The sequence below is a fragment of the Amblyraja radiata genome, chromosome 24 (genome assembly GCF_010909765.2).
Source record: "Amblyraja radiata isolate CabotCenter1 chromosome 24, sAmbRad1.1.pri, whole genome shotgun sequence".
NCBI lineage: Eukaryota > Metazoa > Chordata > Chondrichthyes > Rajiformes > Rajidae > Amblyraja > Amblyraja radiata.
The window spans coordinates 32,477,767-32,496,028 of record NC_045979.1 but is presented as its reverse complement, the minus strand read 5'-3'; the positions used below and the strand labels follow the sequence as shown (position 1 = coordinate 32,496,028).

Here is an 18,262-nt window from a genome sequence, read left to right as displayed (position 1 = left end):
ACATAATTCAATCAATCATCAGCAACCGTCGAGTGGATTCGGTGGCGCAGCGGTAGAGTTGCTGCCTTACAGCGCCAGAGACCCGGGTTCCATCCTGACTACGGGTCTGTAGAGTTTGTATGTTCTCCCCGTGACCTGCGTGGGTTTTCTCCGAGATCTTCGGTTTCCTCCCACACTCTAAAGACGTACAGGTTTGTAGGTTGATTGGCTTGGTGTATGTATAAACTGTCCCTAGTGTATTGGCTTGGTATAAATGTTTAATTGTCCCTAGTGTGTGCAGGATAGTGTTAGTGTTAGTGTGCGGGGATCGCTGGTCGGCGCGGACTCGTTGAAGCCCCACAGGGTCAGTTTAGTTTAGTTTAGAGATACAGCGCGGAAACAGACCATTCGGCCCACCGAGTCTATGCTGACCAGCGACCCCCGCACACTAACACTATCTTCCACACACACACACACTAGGGACAATTTAGATTTATATCGTCAATTAACCTACAAACCTGTACTACTTTGGAGCTGCGTGGGTTTTCTCCGAGGTCTTCGGTTTCCTCCCACACTCCAAAGAGCTTGGGAGGAATGGTACAAATGTAAAATTGACCCTGGTGCGTGTAGGATAGTATTTGTGTGCGTGGATCACTGGTCGGTGTGGACTTGATGGGCCGAAGGGCATCATTCTGCGCTGTAACTCTAAATTAAACTAAACTCCGCCCATCAAGAGCATCTTTTCATCAGCACATTCTCATCACAACATCTCTGAGTTATCTTAAAATTAGTTGAGTTTCCTGCACTGTCAACAGCAACCATCTCGCCAGGATGAGTGGAGGCGTTCCTGTCGAGGAGGTAGATGGTGGAGAGCTCGAAAACCACTCCAAACCGTCCCAGTCACACATCGACATGATCAACATGATCAGTCTGAAGAAAGTCTCGACCCGAAACCTCATCCCTCCAGAGATGCTGCCCGTCCCGCTGAGTTACTCCAGCATTTTGTGTCTGCCTTCAACATAATCAAAGACTTGTCCCACCCCCGGTCATTCCTTCTTCTCTCTGCTCCCAATCCCGTTTTGAGAAGATACAGATAGCTGGAGAATGGGATGGAGAGTGGGAAAAATGGGCCAGCGGAGGAGGTTCGATGGGCCGAATGGCGTAGAAAGTACAGAGGCTTGGGAACGGAGCACCACCAGACTCAGGAACGGCTTTGTCACAGTTATTAGGCTTCTGAACTGTCCTTCCGTAAAATAGGGGCCAGGATGGAGCTAGTGGGGAAGAGGGGGAAGTGGGGAGCCCTGGTGGGGTGGAACTTGGTGAGGTTGGGGGAGTGAGTGCGATGGAAGAATTTGGTTAGACATCGGTCAGAAGGCAAGAACGAACGATCATCTCTGGAGACAAAGTGCAGGTGACATTTTGGGTCGGGACCCTGACTTCAGACGGATTGATTACGTAATCAAGATCCTCGCAAGAACTAGCGTCCACGGGACCGTCCAGCACTCAAGAAAGCTGGCTGGATCTTGACGAGATTCTCCTGCCATTTCGCACGTGGATTCAGAGTCCAGCCTGGTCACCACATCTGTGCTGCCGTTACAATCTTCACCGCAGTCACGTCCGACGCATTTAAATACTTTTACTATTTTTCATTCAGTCACTTAACCCCCTCTCGCTGCTGGAAGCACAATTCTGCAACGCCTGATTGTCCCTCAATAACGCAACACTAGCTTCTATTTCAAGAGGACGAGAATACGAAAACTTAGATGTAATGCTGAGGCTCTATAAGGCGCTGGTCAGGCCACATTTGGCGTATTGTGAGCCCCACATTTTGGGCCCCATGTCTGAGGAAGGATGTGCTGGCTCTGGAGAGGGTCCAGAGGAGGTTTACGAGAATTATCCCAAGAAGGAGTGGGTTAACATATGATGAGCGTTTGACGGCACTGGGCCTGTACTCGCTGGAGTTTAGAAGGATGAGGGGGTGTCTCAACGAAACTTACCAAATAGTGAAAGGCCTGGATAGGGTGGATGTGGAGAGGATGTTTCCACTAGTGGGAGAGTCTAGGACCAGAGGGCACAGCCTCAGAATTAAAGGGCGTTCCTTTAGGAAGGAGATGAGGAGGAATTTCTTTAGTCAGAGGGTGGTGAATCTGTGGAATTCATTGCCACAGACTGTCAGCTGTGGAGGCCGAGTCAGTGGATATTTTTAAGGCCGAGATAGATCGATTCTTGATTAGTACGGGTGTCAGGGGTTATGGGGAGAAGGCAGGAGAATGGGGTTTAGATTAGTTTAGTTTAGAGATACAGCGCGGAAACAGGCCCTTCGGCCCACCGGGTCCGCGCCAACCAGCGATCCCCGCACATTAACACTATCCTACACCCACCAAGGACAATGTTTACATTTACCAAGCCAATCAACCTACAAACCTGTACGTCTTTGGAGTGTGGGAGGAAACCGAAGATCTTGGTGAGAACCCACGCAGGTCACGGAGAGAACGTACAAACTCCGTACGGACAGCACCCGTAGTCGGGATTGAACCGGGTCTCCGGCGCTGCATTCGCTGTAAGGCAGCGACTCTACCGCTACGCCACCGTGACCGCCCGGGTTAGGAGCGATAGATAGATGAGCCATGATCGAATGGCAGGGAACACTTGATGGGCCGAATGGCCCAATTCTGCTCCCATCTGGGCTTTTATTCACTGGAATTTAGAAGGATGAGAGGGTATCTTTTATAAACATATAAAATTCTTAAGGGATTGGAGAGGCCAGATGCAGGAAAAATGTTCCCCATGTTGGGGGAGTCCAGAACCAGGGGTCACAGTTTAAGAATAAGGGGTAGGCCATTTAGGACAGAGATGAGGACAAACTTTTTCACCCAGAGAGTTGTGAATCTGTGGAATTCTCTGCCACAGAAGGCAGAGGAGGCCAATTCACTGGATGTTTTCAAGAGAGAGTTAGATACAGCCCTTAGGGCTAACGGAATCAAGGGATATGGGGAGAAAGCAGGAACGGGGTACTGATTTTGGATGATCAGCCGTGATCATACTGAATGGTGGTGCTGGCTCAAAGGGCCGAATGGCCTACTCCTGCACCTATTGTCTATGTTTCTATCGCTTCTGAACACATGAAGGTAAAATCTGTGACAGGCTGTTGCAGCGTTGCGTAACCCGCACCCACTAGACTGTTGTGTTGTGGGAGGAGGCGTTTAACTGGGTGGTATCTTCAACAAAGGACAGTAGTCTAAACAACGGGAAATAGGGGAAAGTTGATGCATGAGGAAGGTCACAGGAGTGAGCAAGATGGAATAACAATGAACTGCAGGTGCTGGTTTATACCAAAGATAGACACAAAGTGCTGGAGTGACTCAGCAGGTCAGGCTCTGGAGAAAATGGACAGGTGACATTTTGGACATTACAAGCAGTGTGAAGATGGATCCCAACCCAAAAGGCCACTATCCACCTTCTCCAGAGATGCTGCCTGACCCGCTGAGTTACTGTGTCTATCTTTGGTACGGGGTTGTTTTATAAGTGTTTCAGGAGAGGCGCAGCGGTAGAGTTGCTGCCTCACAGCGCCAGAGACACGGGTTCGATCCCGACTACGGGTGCTGTCTGCACGGAGTTCGTTCGTTCTCCCTGTGACCACGTGGGTTTTCTCCGGGTGCTCTGGTTTCCTGCTCCACTCCAAAGATGTACAGGTTTGTAGGTTAATTGGCTTCAGTAAAATTGTAAATTGTCCCAAGTGTGGGTAGGATAGTGTGCGGGGATCGCTGGTCGGCACGGACTCGGTGGGCCAAAGGGCCTGTTTCCACACTATCTCTACAGTACAGTCTAAAGTTACTAATGGGGCCAGAATCATATATTTTTGCTCACCCCGAAGTGTCAAACTACACCCTAGCCAGGTATACAGGTACACGGGTATAGTATTTAATAATAAGGGGTAGGCCATTTAGGACTGAGATGAGGAAACACATTTTCACCCAGAGAGTTGTGAATCAGTGGAATTCTCTGCCACAGAAGGCAGTGGAGGCCAATTCACTGGATGTTTTCAAGAGAGAGTTAGATACAGCCCTTAGGGCTAACGGAATCAAGGGATATGGGGAGAAAGCAGGAACGGGGTACTGATTTTGGATGATCAGCCGTGATCATATTGAATGGCGGTGCTGGCTCAAAGGGCCGAATGGCCTACTCCTGCACCTATTGTCTATGTTTCTATCGCTTCTGAACACATGAAGGTAAACTCTGTAACAGGCTGTTGCAGCGTTGCGTAACCCGCACCCACTAGCCTGTGGTGTTGTGGGAGGAGGCGTTTAACTGGGTGGTATCTTCAACAAAGGACAGTAGTCTAAACAACGGGAAATAGGGGAAAGTTGATGCATGAGGAAGGTCACAGGAGTGAGCAAGATGGAATAACAATGAACTGCAGGTGCTGGTTTATACCAAAGATAGACACAAAGTGCTGGAGTGACTCAGCAGGTCAGGCTCTGGAGAAAATGGACAGGTGACATTTTGGACATTACAAGCAGTGTGAAGATGGATGATCAGCCATGATCATATTGAATGGCTGCGCTGGCTCGATGGGCCGAATGGCCTACTCCTTGCACCCATTTCCTATGTTTCTATATGTACAACAAAAGAATGCACAGAGTGCTGGAGTAACTCAGCGGGTCAGGCAACATCTGTGGAGAACATGGATAGGTGACGTTTCACAGAGTGCTGGAGTCACTCAGCAGGTCAGGCAGCATCTGTGGAGAACATGGATAGGTGACGTTTTCGGGTACGGACAATAGTTTCACTTCGCATGCAATGTGGGAAATCCCAGGTAATCAGAGATCATTCCAGGAATCCCATTTGTCTGGTATTCCAACTATCTGGGATCACTATTCCAGGTACCTGTCAACAGGTGCATGAAAATCCATTCTCCATTGTCTCCTAACATACAAAGAAAATAGAGTGGACAAAGTAGCTGGCTTGGGCAGTTTACACCCCAGCGGTATGAACGTTGACTTCTCTAACTTCAGGTAGCCCTAGATTTCTCTCTCCTTCCCCTCCCCCTTCCCAGTCCTCCCACTACCCCCACTGTCTCTGCCCACTATCCTTGTCCTTCCCCCTCCCCTGACATCAGTCTGAAGAAGGGTCTCCACCCGGAATGTCGCCAATTCCTTCCTGCAGGGTCTAGACCCAAAACGTCGCCCATTCCTTCGCTCCATCGATGCTGCCTCACCCGCTGAGTTCCTCCAGCATTTTTGCCTACCTTCGATTTTTCCAGCATCTGCAGTTCCTTCTTAAACGATACTCTCCAAAATCTTCAAATCACTTCCCACTTAATAGTTTTTTCAACCATAGGGCAAATTAAAATATTAATTGCAACATTCTTCGCAACACTTAAATAGGAAAAGATCAGAAAGACATTGGAGCAGAATTAGGCCCTTCAGCCCATCTAGTCTGATCCGCCATTCGATTGTGGCCGATCTATTTTTCCCTTCGAACCCCATTCTCCTGCCTTCTCCCCATAACATTTGACACCCTTCCTAATCAAGAACCTATCAATCCCCGCTTTAAAAATACCCACTGATTTGGCCTCCACAGCTGAATGTGGCAATGAATTCCACAGATTCACAACCCTCTGGCTAAAAAAATCCTCCTCCCCTCCATTCCTCGCGTGCAGGTTTGTAGGTTAATTGGCTTCGGTAAAATTAACAAGTTACGTCCTTTTATTCTGAGGCTGTGCCCTCTGGTCCTAAACTCTCCCTCTGCAGGAAACATCCTCTCCACATGCACTCTATTTAGTCTTGAGAAATTAATGAGCCAAAAGTGAGCGGTAAATAAAATAATTGATTGAAGAAAATATATTTTGCAATCCGTTCAGTAGATTGTTATCAGAATGGATCACAGCACGGTTTGGGAACAGCCCCGTCCAAGACTGCAAGGAATTGCAGTGAATTGTGGACGCAGCCCAGACCATCACACAAACCAATCTCCCTTCCATTGACTCCATTTACACCTCACGCTGCCTCGGCAAGGCCAGCAGCATCATCAAGGACCAGTCGCACCCTGGTCACTACCTTTTCTCCCCTCTCTCATCGGGCAAAAGGTACAGAAGTGTGAAAACACACACCTCCAGATTCAGGGACAGTTTCTTCCCAGCTGTTGTCAGGCAAGTGAACCATCCTACCACAACCAGAGAGCAGTCCTGAACTACTATCTACCTCATTGGTGACCCTCGGACTATCCTTGATCGGACTTTGCTGGCTTTACCTTGCACTAAACGTTATTCCCTTGTCATGTGTCTGTACACTGTGAATGGCTCGATTGTGATCATGTATTGTCTTTCCACTGACTGGATAGAACGCAGCAAAGGTTTTCACACGTTACAATAAACTAATTTTGGTCCCTTAATTTGAGGAAGGACATTCTTGCTATTGAGGTGTCCTTGAGACTCTTGAAAGGCGCCCATAAATAAAATTTATTATTATTATTATAATTATTGAGGGAGTGCAGCGTAGGTTTACAAGATTCATTGCCGTGATGGAGGGACTGTCATATGCTGAGAGAATGGAGCAGCTGGGCTTGTACACTCTGGAGTTTAGAAGGATTAGAGGGGATCTAATTGAAACATATAGGATTATTGAGGGTTTGGACACGCTAGAGGCAGGAAACATGTTCCCGATGTTGTGGGAGTCTAGAACCAGGGGCCACAGTTTAAGAATAAGGGGTAAGCCATTTAGAACGGAGACGAGGAAACACTTTTTCCTCACAGAGAGTGGTGAGTCTGTGGAATTCTCTGCCTCAGAGGGCGGTGGAGGCCGGTTCTCTGGATACTTTCAAGAGAGAGCTAGACAGGGCTCTTAAAGATAGCGGAGTCAGAGGATATGGGGAGAAGGCAGGAACGGGGTACTGATTGGGGATGATCAGCCACGATCACATTGAATGGCGGTGCTGGCACGAAGGGCCGAATGGCCTACTCCTGCACCTATTGTCTATTGTCTAAACTGGAGCGAGGGTAGAGGAACATTTTTTTTTTGACTTCTCCCATTTTGTACAACAACACACAAACAAGCATCAGAGAGGTTTAACTGGGAATAGCCCAGCTAAATGTTTCTGCAGTAAAGCCTTAATTTTAAAATATGTAATTATAAGAAGCAGCCATCTCCGGTTCAGAGAATTCATTAAATCAGCTTTCTGTTGTTGATGTATTCTATAAATAGTTTTAAAGTTGCAGAATCCTTCCATGCGGCAACTCTCAAGAAATTAATGAGGCAAGGCCAGACATGACAGCAGCATGCTCTGGTCTAGATACATTGGATAGGAAATCCCCTCTTCAAAAGAAACATTACCCATTAAAGCCTCTGATTCGGCCATCTATACAAATCATTCTTGCTCCCATTGTGTGGATGGCAAGGCCATCATCCAAACGCTGCAGAAAAAAAAAAACCCCAGCTCGAATAGAAACATTCTTGATCATATCACCCAGAGCCCGGCTCCAACTAGTCTCTACAATCAGTTAACAAATTAACAAATTAGGCGTCAGAGAAGAAGCGAAATCAGGGGCAGCGGCAAGTGTTGCTGCCTCACAGCGCCAGCGGCACGGGTTTGATCCCGACTGCGGGTGCGGTGTGCGTACGTTCTCATTGTGATCGGGTGGGTTGCCTCCGGGTGCTCCGGTTTCCTGACACACTCCAAGGACGTGCAGGTTTGTAGTTTAATTGGCTCCGGTAAAACATTGTAAATTGTCCCCCCGTTGTGTAGGACAGTGCTAGTGTGGTGTGCACAGGAACGCAACTCACAATTTTTACCGAAGCCAAATTAAGCAGCAAACCTGCACGTCTTTTTAGCGTGTGAGAGGAAACCGGAGCACCCGGAGACAACCCACACGAGTCATAGTGTCATGGAGTGATACAGTGTGGAAACAAGCCCTTCCGCCCAACTTGCCCACACCGGCCAACATGTCCCAGCTACACTCGTCCCACCTTTCTGCGTTTGGTCCATATCCCTCTAAACGTGTCCTATCCATGTACCAGTCTAATTGTTTCTTAAACGTTGCAATAGTCCCAGCCTCAACTACTTCCTCTGGCAACTCGTTCCACACACCCACCACTCTTTGTGTGGAAAAAGTTACCCCTCAGATTCCCATTAAATATTCCCCCCCCCCCCCCCCCACCTTAAACCTATTTCCTCCGGTTCTCGATTCCCCTACTCTGGGCAAGAGACTCTGTGCGCCTACCAAATCTATTTTTCTCATGATTTTAAATAAACTAGAACCTTACTCCTGAAACTCAGCACTGAGCATCTTAAATGGCCACGCAAACACAAGGTGGCACAGCGGTAGAGTTGCTGCTTTACAGCGCCAGAGATCCGGGTTCGATCCTGTCTATGGGCGCTGTCTGTACGGAGTTTGTACGTTCTCCCCGTGACCTGCGTGGGTTTTCTCCGAGATCTTCGGTTTCCTCCCGCACTCCAAGGACGTACAGGTTTGTAGGTTCATTGGTTCTGGTAATAAATGTAAATTGTCCCTCGTGTGTGTAGGGTAGTGTTAATGTGCGGGGATCGCTGGTCGATGCAGACACACTACCTTGCGGGTAGGACTCAAGCAAGTGAAGGAGATGACTCGTCAAAAAAATACACAAAGTGCTGGAGTAACTCTGTGGGTCAGGCAGCATCTCTGGAGAACATGGATAAGTGATGTTTTGGGTTGGGACCCTTGTTCTCTAGAGGTGCTGCTTGGCCCGCAGTGTTACTCCAGCACTTTGTGTCTTTTTTTACGCTGTAAACCTGCATCTGCAGTTTCTTAAACAAGACACAATAAGCTGGAGTAACTCAGCGGGTCAGGCACCATCTCTGGAGAACATGGATAGTTGATGTTTTAGATCTGGACCCACTGAGTTACTCCAGCACTTTATGTCTATATTTGGTATAAACCAGCATCTGCAGTTCCTTGACTCTAGGAGATGATTAGCCATTATGATTGGCCTTAATGACCCCTCAAATTGCTAATCCATAGCAGTGGAGGCTAGAATATAATGTCGTATTTTCATGTTTATATGTGATAGGAACAGAATTAGGCCATTCGGCCCATCAAGTCTACTCCACCATTCTATCATGGCTGATCTCTCTCCCATTCAACCCCATTCTCCTGCCTTAATAATAATAATAATAATAATAAATTTTATTTAATGGGCGCCTTTCAGACATCTCAAGGACACCTTACATAGTAATCGGAATAAAAACATATAATCGGAATAGAACAGGTAAAAAAAGACATCACAGAGACACAAATTAAAAACAGAATTCAATCCAAAAACAGAAAATCAAAAACACAGTGTGAAGCCTTCTCCCTATAACCCCTGACACCCGTACTAATCAAGGACCTATCGAACTCTGCCTTAAAAATACCCATTGACTTGACCTCCACAGCCTTCTGTGGCAATGAATTCCACAGATTCACCACCGACTTAAGAAATTCCTCATCTCCTTCCTAAAGGAACGTCATTTCATTCTGAAGCTGTGACCTCTGGTCCTGGACTCTCCCACTAGTGGAAACATCCTCTCCACATCCACTCTGTCATGGCCTTTTACCCAAATACAATTGTTAACCCATAGTAGTAGAGGCTAGAATATAAGGTCGTATCTCACCAAAGACAGACAATGCAAAGACAATTATTAGCAGCAGAGAGCGGATGGGGACTCACTTGATGAAATAGATCGCGCCTTCAAAGGTGAATCCTTGCTCCCAGCCACGGAACAGTCCTGGCGTTCAATACATCACATGGAAAAAAACAAAAATGCACAACAGTTTGAAAGTCGCCGCCGCAGCCAGTGGGTGTTTTAAATCACAAGCAATGTCTCTGTGGCCTCACCTGGGCGGCGCCGGTGTCCCGTGTGGCAAGTCTGTGCTGAGCCGGGGTGAAGCCAACTCGTGGAGCGGGTCAGGTCGCTGCAAGGGAAAGCCAGGATAGATGGATGGATGAAATATATGAATTGGAGAAGGACAGAGGGGGAGAGGGGGAGAGTGGAGAGTGGAGAGGGTGAACGAGAGGGAGATGGGGAGAGAGAAGGGGAGAGAGAGGGGGAGAGTGAGAGGGGGGAGAGAGAGTGAGGAGGGGGAGGGAGAGGGGAGGAAGAGGGGAAAGAGAGGGAAAGAGAGAGAGGGGGCAGAGGGAGATGAGGAGATAGAGGGGAGAGAGAGAGGGAGGGGAGAGGAAAGAGAGAGAGGTAGAGGGGAGGAGAGAGAGGGGGTAGGGGGAGATGTAGAGGGGCAGAGAGAGAGAGGGGGGAGAGTGGAGAGAGAAAGGGAGTGGAGAGAGAGGGGGGAGAGGTATAGATAGAGAGGGAGTAGAGGGGGTAGAGAGAGAGGGAGAGGGGGAAGAGGGAGAGGGGGTAGACGGGAGAGAGAGGGAAGGGGCAAGGAAGTGGAGAGAGTGAGAGAATGAGAGTGAAAGTTGTCCTTGCTCTCATTCCGCAGAGAAGGGGCAGCGCTACAAGTTGAGAGGAGTCGGGCAAAAGTGAAACTCAACTCTATGTAGAACAGGCGGCCGTCCCGGGTCACGCCGCGGCTCCAGAGTCCGGGCAATCTCTCCCTGTGTCCCCGCTTGTCCATGGATCCCAGCGGCCAGGAGGGAGAAGATCTCCCTGGGCGTGACCCAGGTCGGGGGTGTGGGATGGGCGTGTTTGGATCATCACCGCCCACTGTGAGCGCTGCGCTCTAACCCTGTCTCTGTCCCCGCCTCTCTCCGCCCTCACTACAGTGGCTGTTGTAGGGGCAGGAGGTGCTATTCTAACCTGTCCCTTCAAAAGTAATACATTCACCTCCCTAGTTTACTTGTCACTTGTACCAAGGTGCCATGAAAAGTGTAGGGAGGAACTGCAGATGCTGGTTTAAGCCCCTGTCCCGCTGAGTTACTCTAGCTGGTTTGTGTCTTACTTGTTATTTTAAAACTCTGCATTTTGGGTTGTTTTTGCGTGCATGCAATGCATTGAACACCAGGACTGTTCCGTGGCTGGCAGCAAGGATTGACCTTTGAAGGCACGACCTATTTCATCAAGAGAGTCAAAACATCCACTCTCTTCTGCCAAGAATTTGCTTTACATTGAAGATAGACACAAAATGCTGGAGGGATAGGACAGCCATGATTGAATGGCGGAGTAGACTTGATGGGCTGAATGGCCTAATTCTGCTCCGGGATGGTGGAACTGTCATATGCTGAGAGATTGTTAAGGGCTTGGACACGCTAGAGGCAGGAAACGTGTTCCCGATGTTGGGAAAGTCCAGAACCAGGGGCTACAGTTTAAGAATAAGGGGTAAGCCATTTAGAACGGAGACGAGGAAACTTTTTCTCACAGAGAGTGGTGAGTCTGTGGAATTCTCTGCCACAGGTGGAGGCAGGTTCGCTGGATGCTTTCAAGAGAGAGCTAGATAGAGCTCTTAAAAATAGCGGAGTCAGGGGATATGGGGAGAAGGCAGGAACGGGGTACTGATTGGGGATGATCAGCCATGATCACATTGAATGGTGGTGCTGGCTCGAAGGGCCGAATGGCCTACTCCTGCACCTATTATCTATTGTCTATTGTTCCTATCACATATGAACATAAAAATACGACGTTATATTCTAGCCTCCACTGCTATGGATTAGCAATTTGACTCTGGACGGCATCACAGTCTGATTTGGTGTCTGGGCAAAAAGGTGGAGGGATAATTAAGGCCAATCATAGTGGCTAATCATCTCCTAGAGACAAGGAACTGCAGATGCTGGTTTATACCAAAGATAGACACAAAGTGCTGGAGTAACTCAGCGGGTCCAGATCCAAAATGTCACCTATCCATGTTCTCCAGAGATGGTGCCTGACCCACTGAGTTACTCCAGGATTTTGGAGTCACTCAGCGGGACAGGCAGCATCTCTGGAGAAGAGGAATAGGTGCCGCTTCTGGTCGAGACCCTTCTTCAGACATAATAGTGTCTTGTTTTTTTAATGCCAGAAAGAAGCCGAAATAAAAGTCAATGACCTTCAGAAAGAATTCTTTGTTAATAACAATTTTTGTGTGCTTTTTGCGAGATATTTCATTTTAATGAGCATGGGGAAAAATATGCAAAGTGTTGGGAATGTTGTGTCCCGCCTTGTGAGTCGTACACCAGCAATGCAGCAAAAGCAGGGTGGCACAACGCTAGAGCTGCTGGAGCCACAGCGCCAGAGACTCCGGTTCGATCCTGACTACGGGTGCTGTCTGTACGGAGTTTGTACCTTCTCCCCGTGACCTGCGTGGGTTTTCTCCGGGATCTCCGGTTTCCTCCCACACTCCAAAGACGTACATGTTTGTATGTTAATTGGCTTGGTATAAATGTAACATTGTCCCTAGTGTGTGTAGGGTAGTGTTACTGTGCGTGGATCACTGGTCGGCACGGACTCAGTGGGCCGAAGGGCCTGTTTCCGCGCTGTATCTCTAAACTAAACGTCACTGAAGATACAAAGAGGTAGGCTTTCTTTATTTTATGATAGTTTCTAGGCTGTCCGGGAACAACCACGGAAACAAAATCATGAGAGGACTAGATCGGGCAGACGCACAGAGTCTCTTGCCCAGAGTAGGGGAATCGAGGACCAGAGGACATAGGTTTAAAGTAAGGGGGGAAAGATTTAATAGGAACCTGAGGGGTAATTTTTTTTCACACAGAGGGTGGTGGGTGTATGGAACAAGCTGCCGGAGAAGGTAGTTCAGGCAGGTGTTATCGCAATGTTTAAGAAGCATTTAGCCAGGTACATGGATAGGACAGGTTTGGAGGGATATGGACCAAACGCAGGCAGGTAGGACTATAGTAGATGGGACATGTTGGTCGGTGTGGGCAAGTTGGGCCGAAGGGCCTGCTTCCACGCTGTATGACTCGATGAGACATCTTTATGAGAATGTTGTCGCAGCTGGTGGAGTTGCTGCCTCACAGCGCCAGAGACCCGGGTTCGATCCTGACCACGGGCGGTGTCTGTGAGGGGTTTGCATGTCCTCCCTGTGACCGTGTGGGTTTCCTCCGGGTGCTGAGGTTTCCTCCCACATCCCAATGACCTGCGGGCTATTAGTTAATTGTCTCTGTACATTGTCCCAAGTGCGTAGAAATCATGAAAAAGCATGCAGGTACAGCAGGCAGCGAAGAAAGCGAATGGCATGTTGGCCTTCATAACAAGAGCAGTCGAGTATAGGAGCAAAGAGGCCCTTCTGCAGTTGTACAGGGCCCTAGTGAGACCACACCTGGGGTATTGCGTGCACTTTTGGTCCCCTAATTTGAGGAAGGACATTCTTGCTATTGAGGGAGTGCAGCGTAGGTTTACAAGGTTAATTCCCGGGATGGCGGGACTGTCATATGTTGATAGAATGGAGCAGCTGGGCTTGTACACTCTGGAGTTTAGAAGGATGAGAGGGTATCTTATTGAAGCATATAAGATTGTTAAGGGTTTGGACACGCTAGAGGCAGGAACCATGTTCCCGATGTTGGGGGAGTCCAGAACCAGGGGCCACAGTTTAAGAATAAGGGGTAAGCCATTTAGAACGGAGACGAGGAAACATTGTTTCTGTTGTGAGTTGTGAGTCTGTGGAATTCTCTGCCTCAGAGGGCGGTGGAGGCCGGTTCTCTGGATACTTTCAAGAGAGAGCTAGATAGGGCTGTTAAAGATAGCGGAATCAGGGGATATGGGGAGAAGGCAGGAACGGGGCACTGATTGTGGATGATCAGCCATGATCACATTGAATGGCGGTGCTGGCTCGAAGGGCCAAATGGCCTACTCCTGCACCTATTGTCTAAAGTGGGATAATATAGATTGAGGAACAGTTTCTTCCCAGCTGTTATCAGGCAACTGAATGGTCATCTCATCGGCCAGATTGCGGTCCTGACCTCCCATCTACCTCATTGGAGACCTCTGAATCATTTTTCAGTGCACGTCACTGGACCTCTTGATATATGTTATATCTTATACGTTAGTTATATCTTGCGTTAAAATGTTGAGCATTTTATCCCGGGACTCTGGGCGTCGTAATTGCATTCATGTCTAGTCTTTTCTTTGACTGGTAAGCACACAAACAAAAGTGTGTCACTATTCCTCGGTGGGGTGTAGGGAAGAGCGTTCACGTCGCGGCCCCTGTTTCCACCAATCTTTCCACCACCACGCACAAGCAGCGACAAGACAGACACCATTGTATGCAGATGCCGAGAAGTGTGTTCAACTCTGGCTGAGCAACTTCTAATCTTGTGAGTGGACTCGATAAGAAGACCATTCCTCGGTACACGTGACAATAGTAAATTAAACTAAAAACTAAACTAACACGAATGGGTTGCCGGTGGCCGGCAAGAACTCAGTGGGTCAAAGGGCCTGTTTCCATTCTGTATCTCTAAACTAAACTGAACGCCGTATGCATGGCCGGATTAAGACCCATAGAGGCCCTAAGCACTTAAAATATTTTGGTGCCCCCATATATATGTAATTCAAAATATAAACAGAAATAAACCATAAAGTATTTTTTTTATTTTTCAAAATGAAACAAAACTAACAGGAAGATGGAAAATAATGTTTATTTTTGTACACTTCCACTTTATTTATATTTGAAAAGTTTTCTACTTTTTTTAATTGCAAAGTCTTTGATCAGATCTCAAAATTAATCTTACGTAACACATATAAAATCATATAAACCACTTTGCCGTAAACCATTTACCATTTCTGTGGTGCCCCCCCTTCCCTTGATGTCCTAAGCACGTGCTTATTTTGCTTAATGGCTAATCCAGCCCTGACCGTATGTTTTAAAGGGGAATAAATCGAACGGGAAAAGGGTGGGCACGGTGGCACAGCGGTTAAATTACTGCCTCACAGCGCCAGAGACCCAGGTTCGATCCTGACCTCGGGTGCTGTCTGTACCAAAGAGCCCATTGCATTTCGCAGGAGTGGCCTATCTTGCTCCGCTATAGGATCTTTGGTCTGTACGGAGTTTGTACGTTTTCCCCGTGACCGCGTGGGTTTTCTCCGGGTTCCTCCCACATTGTTCAAAGATATTGCAGGTTAATTTTTCAAGCAAATTGCCCCTAGTGTGTGTGTCGGTTAGAACTAGTGTACGGGCGATCGGAGGTCAGCATGGACTCGGTGGGCCGACAGACCTCTTTCTGCGCTGTATCCATGAACTAAACCAAGTGTGGGTTGCCGATGTATCGGGTTGGTCGGGACCCTTCTTCAGACTCACGAGAAGTGAAAAATCACAGACATTTTACTCTTTCGAATGAAAAAAGTGTGATTGTAACCTGCAATCACTGCAGGACGGTCTTTACCACTTGAAGCTGCTTCATGGACAAGCCAGTTCATATTTATTCCTCTAGATGGTGAACTATATCAACACAGGCAGCTGTCTCTGGTATTTCAAAACAGCACTTCCGTAAATAGGGTGAAAAATCACCAAACTAACTTGTCGAGATAAAGTTTCCGAACCTAGCTTTAAAATATTGAACAGTACATGACAGGAAGATAGACACAAAATGCTGGAGGAACTCAGCGGGACAAGCAGCATAGAATATAGGTGTTGGAGTAGGTCATTCAGCCCTTCGAGCCAGCACCACCATTCAATATGATCATGGCTGATCATCCAAAATCAGTACCCCGTTCCTGCTTTCTCCCCTTATCCGTTAATTCCATTAGCTGCTGTAAAGTTAACTCTCTCTTGGAAAAACATCCAGTGAATTGGCCTCCACTGCCTTCTGTGGCAGAGAATTCCACAGATTCACAACCCTGGGTGAAAATGTATTTTGTCATCTCAGTCCTCAGCATCTCTGGAGGAAAGGAATGAGGGACGTTTCGGGTCAAGACCACATCTTCAAGTCAGTGTGGCAATGGGAGGGGGGTGGGGGGTTAAAGTGTTGGATGGGTGTGGTTAGAACACAAGGAGAGCCTCAGATGTACTGTTGGAATGTGTCAGTGTGCCTGAAGGCAAATGACTGCAGGTTGGAGCATGCAGAGGCGAGAGGAATCTGTCTCCGAAAATGCCTCCTGATACAGGAAGAGATTAGTTTAGATTAGAGACACAGCGTGGACATCTGCACGGAGAAGACCCACGCAGATCACGGGGAGAAGGTACAAACACAGGGATCGAACCCGGGTCAAGTCAAGTCAAGTTTATTCGTCACATACACATACGAGATGTGCAGTGAAATGAAAAGTGGCAATGCTCGCGGACTTTGTGCAAAAAGACAAACAAACAAACAACCTACAAACAGAATAGAACAGAATCGCATATTATTTTACATATTAAATAATGTGGGCGGAAGGAAAAAGGGAACAAAACAGCAATTTAAAAAAAAGCAGTAGAGTGGTTCAGTAAAAGTTAGTCCCTGGTGAGATAGGAGTTTACAGTCCTAATGGCCTCCGGGAAGAGACTCCTTCTCATCCTCTCCGTTCTCACAGCATGGCAACGGAGGCATTTGGGTCTCTGGTGCTGTGAGACCAAGGAGAGGTGCAATCAATTGCTGACATGCTCGCTCTAAGGTCCTGGCGGCACTGGGTTGGTGATGCGGTGGTCGGCTTGGCCCAGCGCGATGCCGTCAGCTCCATCCACCGCCGCTCCATGCAACTGCCGCGGGCTGCGCTCGGATGGACTCTGCTGCCTTGCCTGCCCCTTTCCCGGGGTTACGTCCGCGCCCACAGGCGCCCTGGGGGTATTTCCGGGACCACATGGAAGCTGGACTGCATCCTTAACAAGGAAGGGGAGTAGTTCTTTAATAGTGTAGGGAAAGAAGTGCAGATGCTGGTTTAAATCGAAGGTAGACACAAAAATGCTGGAGTAACTCAGCGGGACCGGCAGCATCTCTGGAGAGAAGGAATGGGTGACGTTTCGGGTCCAGACCCTTTGTCAGACTGAAAGTCACAGGAAGGGAAACGAGAGATATAGATGATGATATAGAGATGAAGAACAATGGGTGATCAGGTTGGTTCAGCCAGACTAACCTGATTAACCGGAGTCTGAAGAAGGGTTTCGGCCCGAAACGTCGCCTATCTAACCGGTTGCTAACACTGTAATTCCCGGATCTACGGTTGCTAACACGTAATTCCGCATTCCACCGGACTTTCTGTCCCAGGTCTCCTCCATTGTCAGAGTGAGGCTAAACGCAAATTGAAGGAACAGCATCTTATATTTCGCTTGGGCAGCTTACAGCCCAGTGATGTGAATATTGATTTCGCTAACTTCAAGCAACATTTCTCTCTCTATCCCTCCTCCATCAGCTTCTCGTTTTCACCCGACAGCTAACAATGGCATGTTTCTTTTATCATCGTTACTTTTTTGCATTTCTTTCATTCATTGTTCTTTATCTCCCTACATCATCTTCTATATCTTTTGTGTCCCTTTCCAGGGACTTCAGTCTGAAGAAGGGTCTCGACCCGAAATGGCATGTTGGCCTTCATAACAAGTGGAGTTGAGTATAGGAGCAAAGAGGTCCTTCTGCAGTTGTACAGGGGCCCTAGTGAGACAACACCTGGAGTATTGTGTGCAGTTTTGAGGAAGGACAATCTTGCTATTGAGGGAGTGCAGTGCAGGTTCACGAGGTTAATTCCCGGGATGGCGGGACTGTCATATGTTGAAAGAATGGAGCGACTGGGCTTTATTTATACACTGGAATTTAGAAGGATGAGAGTGGTATTATTGAAAGATATAAGATTATTAAGGGATTGGACACGCTAGAGGCAGGAAACATGTTCCCAATGTTGGCGGAGTCCAGAACCAGGGGCCACAGTTTAAGAATAAGGGGTAGGCCATTTAGACAGAGATGAGGAAAAACCTTTTCATCCAGAGTTGTGAATCTGTGGAATTCTCTGCCTCAGAAGGCAGTGGAGGCCAATTCTCTGGATGCTTTCAAGAGAGTTTATCAGAGCTCTTAAAGATAGCAGTCAAAGGATATGGGGAGAAGGCAGGAACGGGGTATTGATTGTGGATGGTCACAGTGAATAGCGGTGCTGGCTCGAAGGGCTGAATGGTCCACTCTTATTGTCTATTATTGAAAAAGTATTAAAAGGTGAAGAAAAGCTGTCAGGGGTTATGGGGAGAAGGCAGGAGAATAGGATTGAGAGGGAAAATAGATTGGCCATTATTAAATGGCGCTGTAGACTTGAAGGACTTACCTCTGCTTCTGGAACACTGGATGGGATAGCTGTAAGGTGAGACGAGGAAAAATATAATGGAAATGTGGCGAGCAGGTTTTGTTTACAGAGGGTAGTGGGGGCCTGGAATGCATTTGTCAGGGATGGTTGAAAGTGGTGATTTACAAATAAATGGCACAGAACT

At 47.8% G+C, this 18,262-nt stretch overlaps 1 protein-coding gene across 6 annotated transcripts in view; it reads right to left on the bottom strand.

The window, feature by feature from the left end:
• The window catches only part of plekha6 (pleckstrin homology domain containing A6), a 206,347-nt gene extending 195,731 nt beyond the window's left edge, over positions 1–10,616 (bottom strand). For all 6 annotated transcript variants that reach the window (XM_033042855.1, XM_033042862.1, XM_033042861.1 and 3 more), the window contains exons 1-3: positions 10,488–10,616; positions 9,831–9,907; positions 9,663–9,720 (exon numbers count right to left, since the gene is read on the bottom strand). In XM_033042855.1, the coding sequence (XP_032898746.1) occupies positions 9,663–9,720; positions 9,831–9,907; positions 10,488–10,570 (218 nt within the window). In that variant the 5' untranslated portion in view covers positions 10,571–10,616. The remainder of the gene's footprint in view (positions 1–9,662; positions 9,721–9,830; positions 9,908–10,487) is intronic.
• Between the last annotated feature and the right edge of the window lie 7,646 nt (positions 10,617–18,262).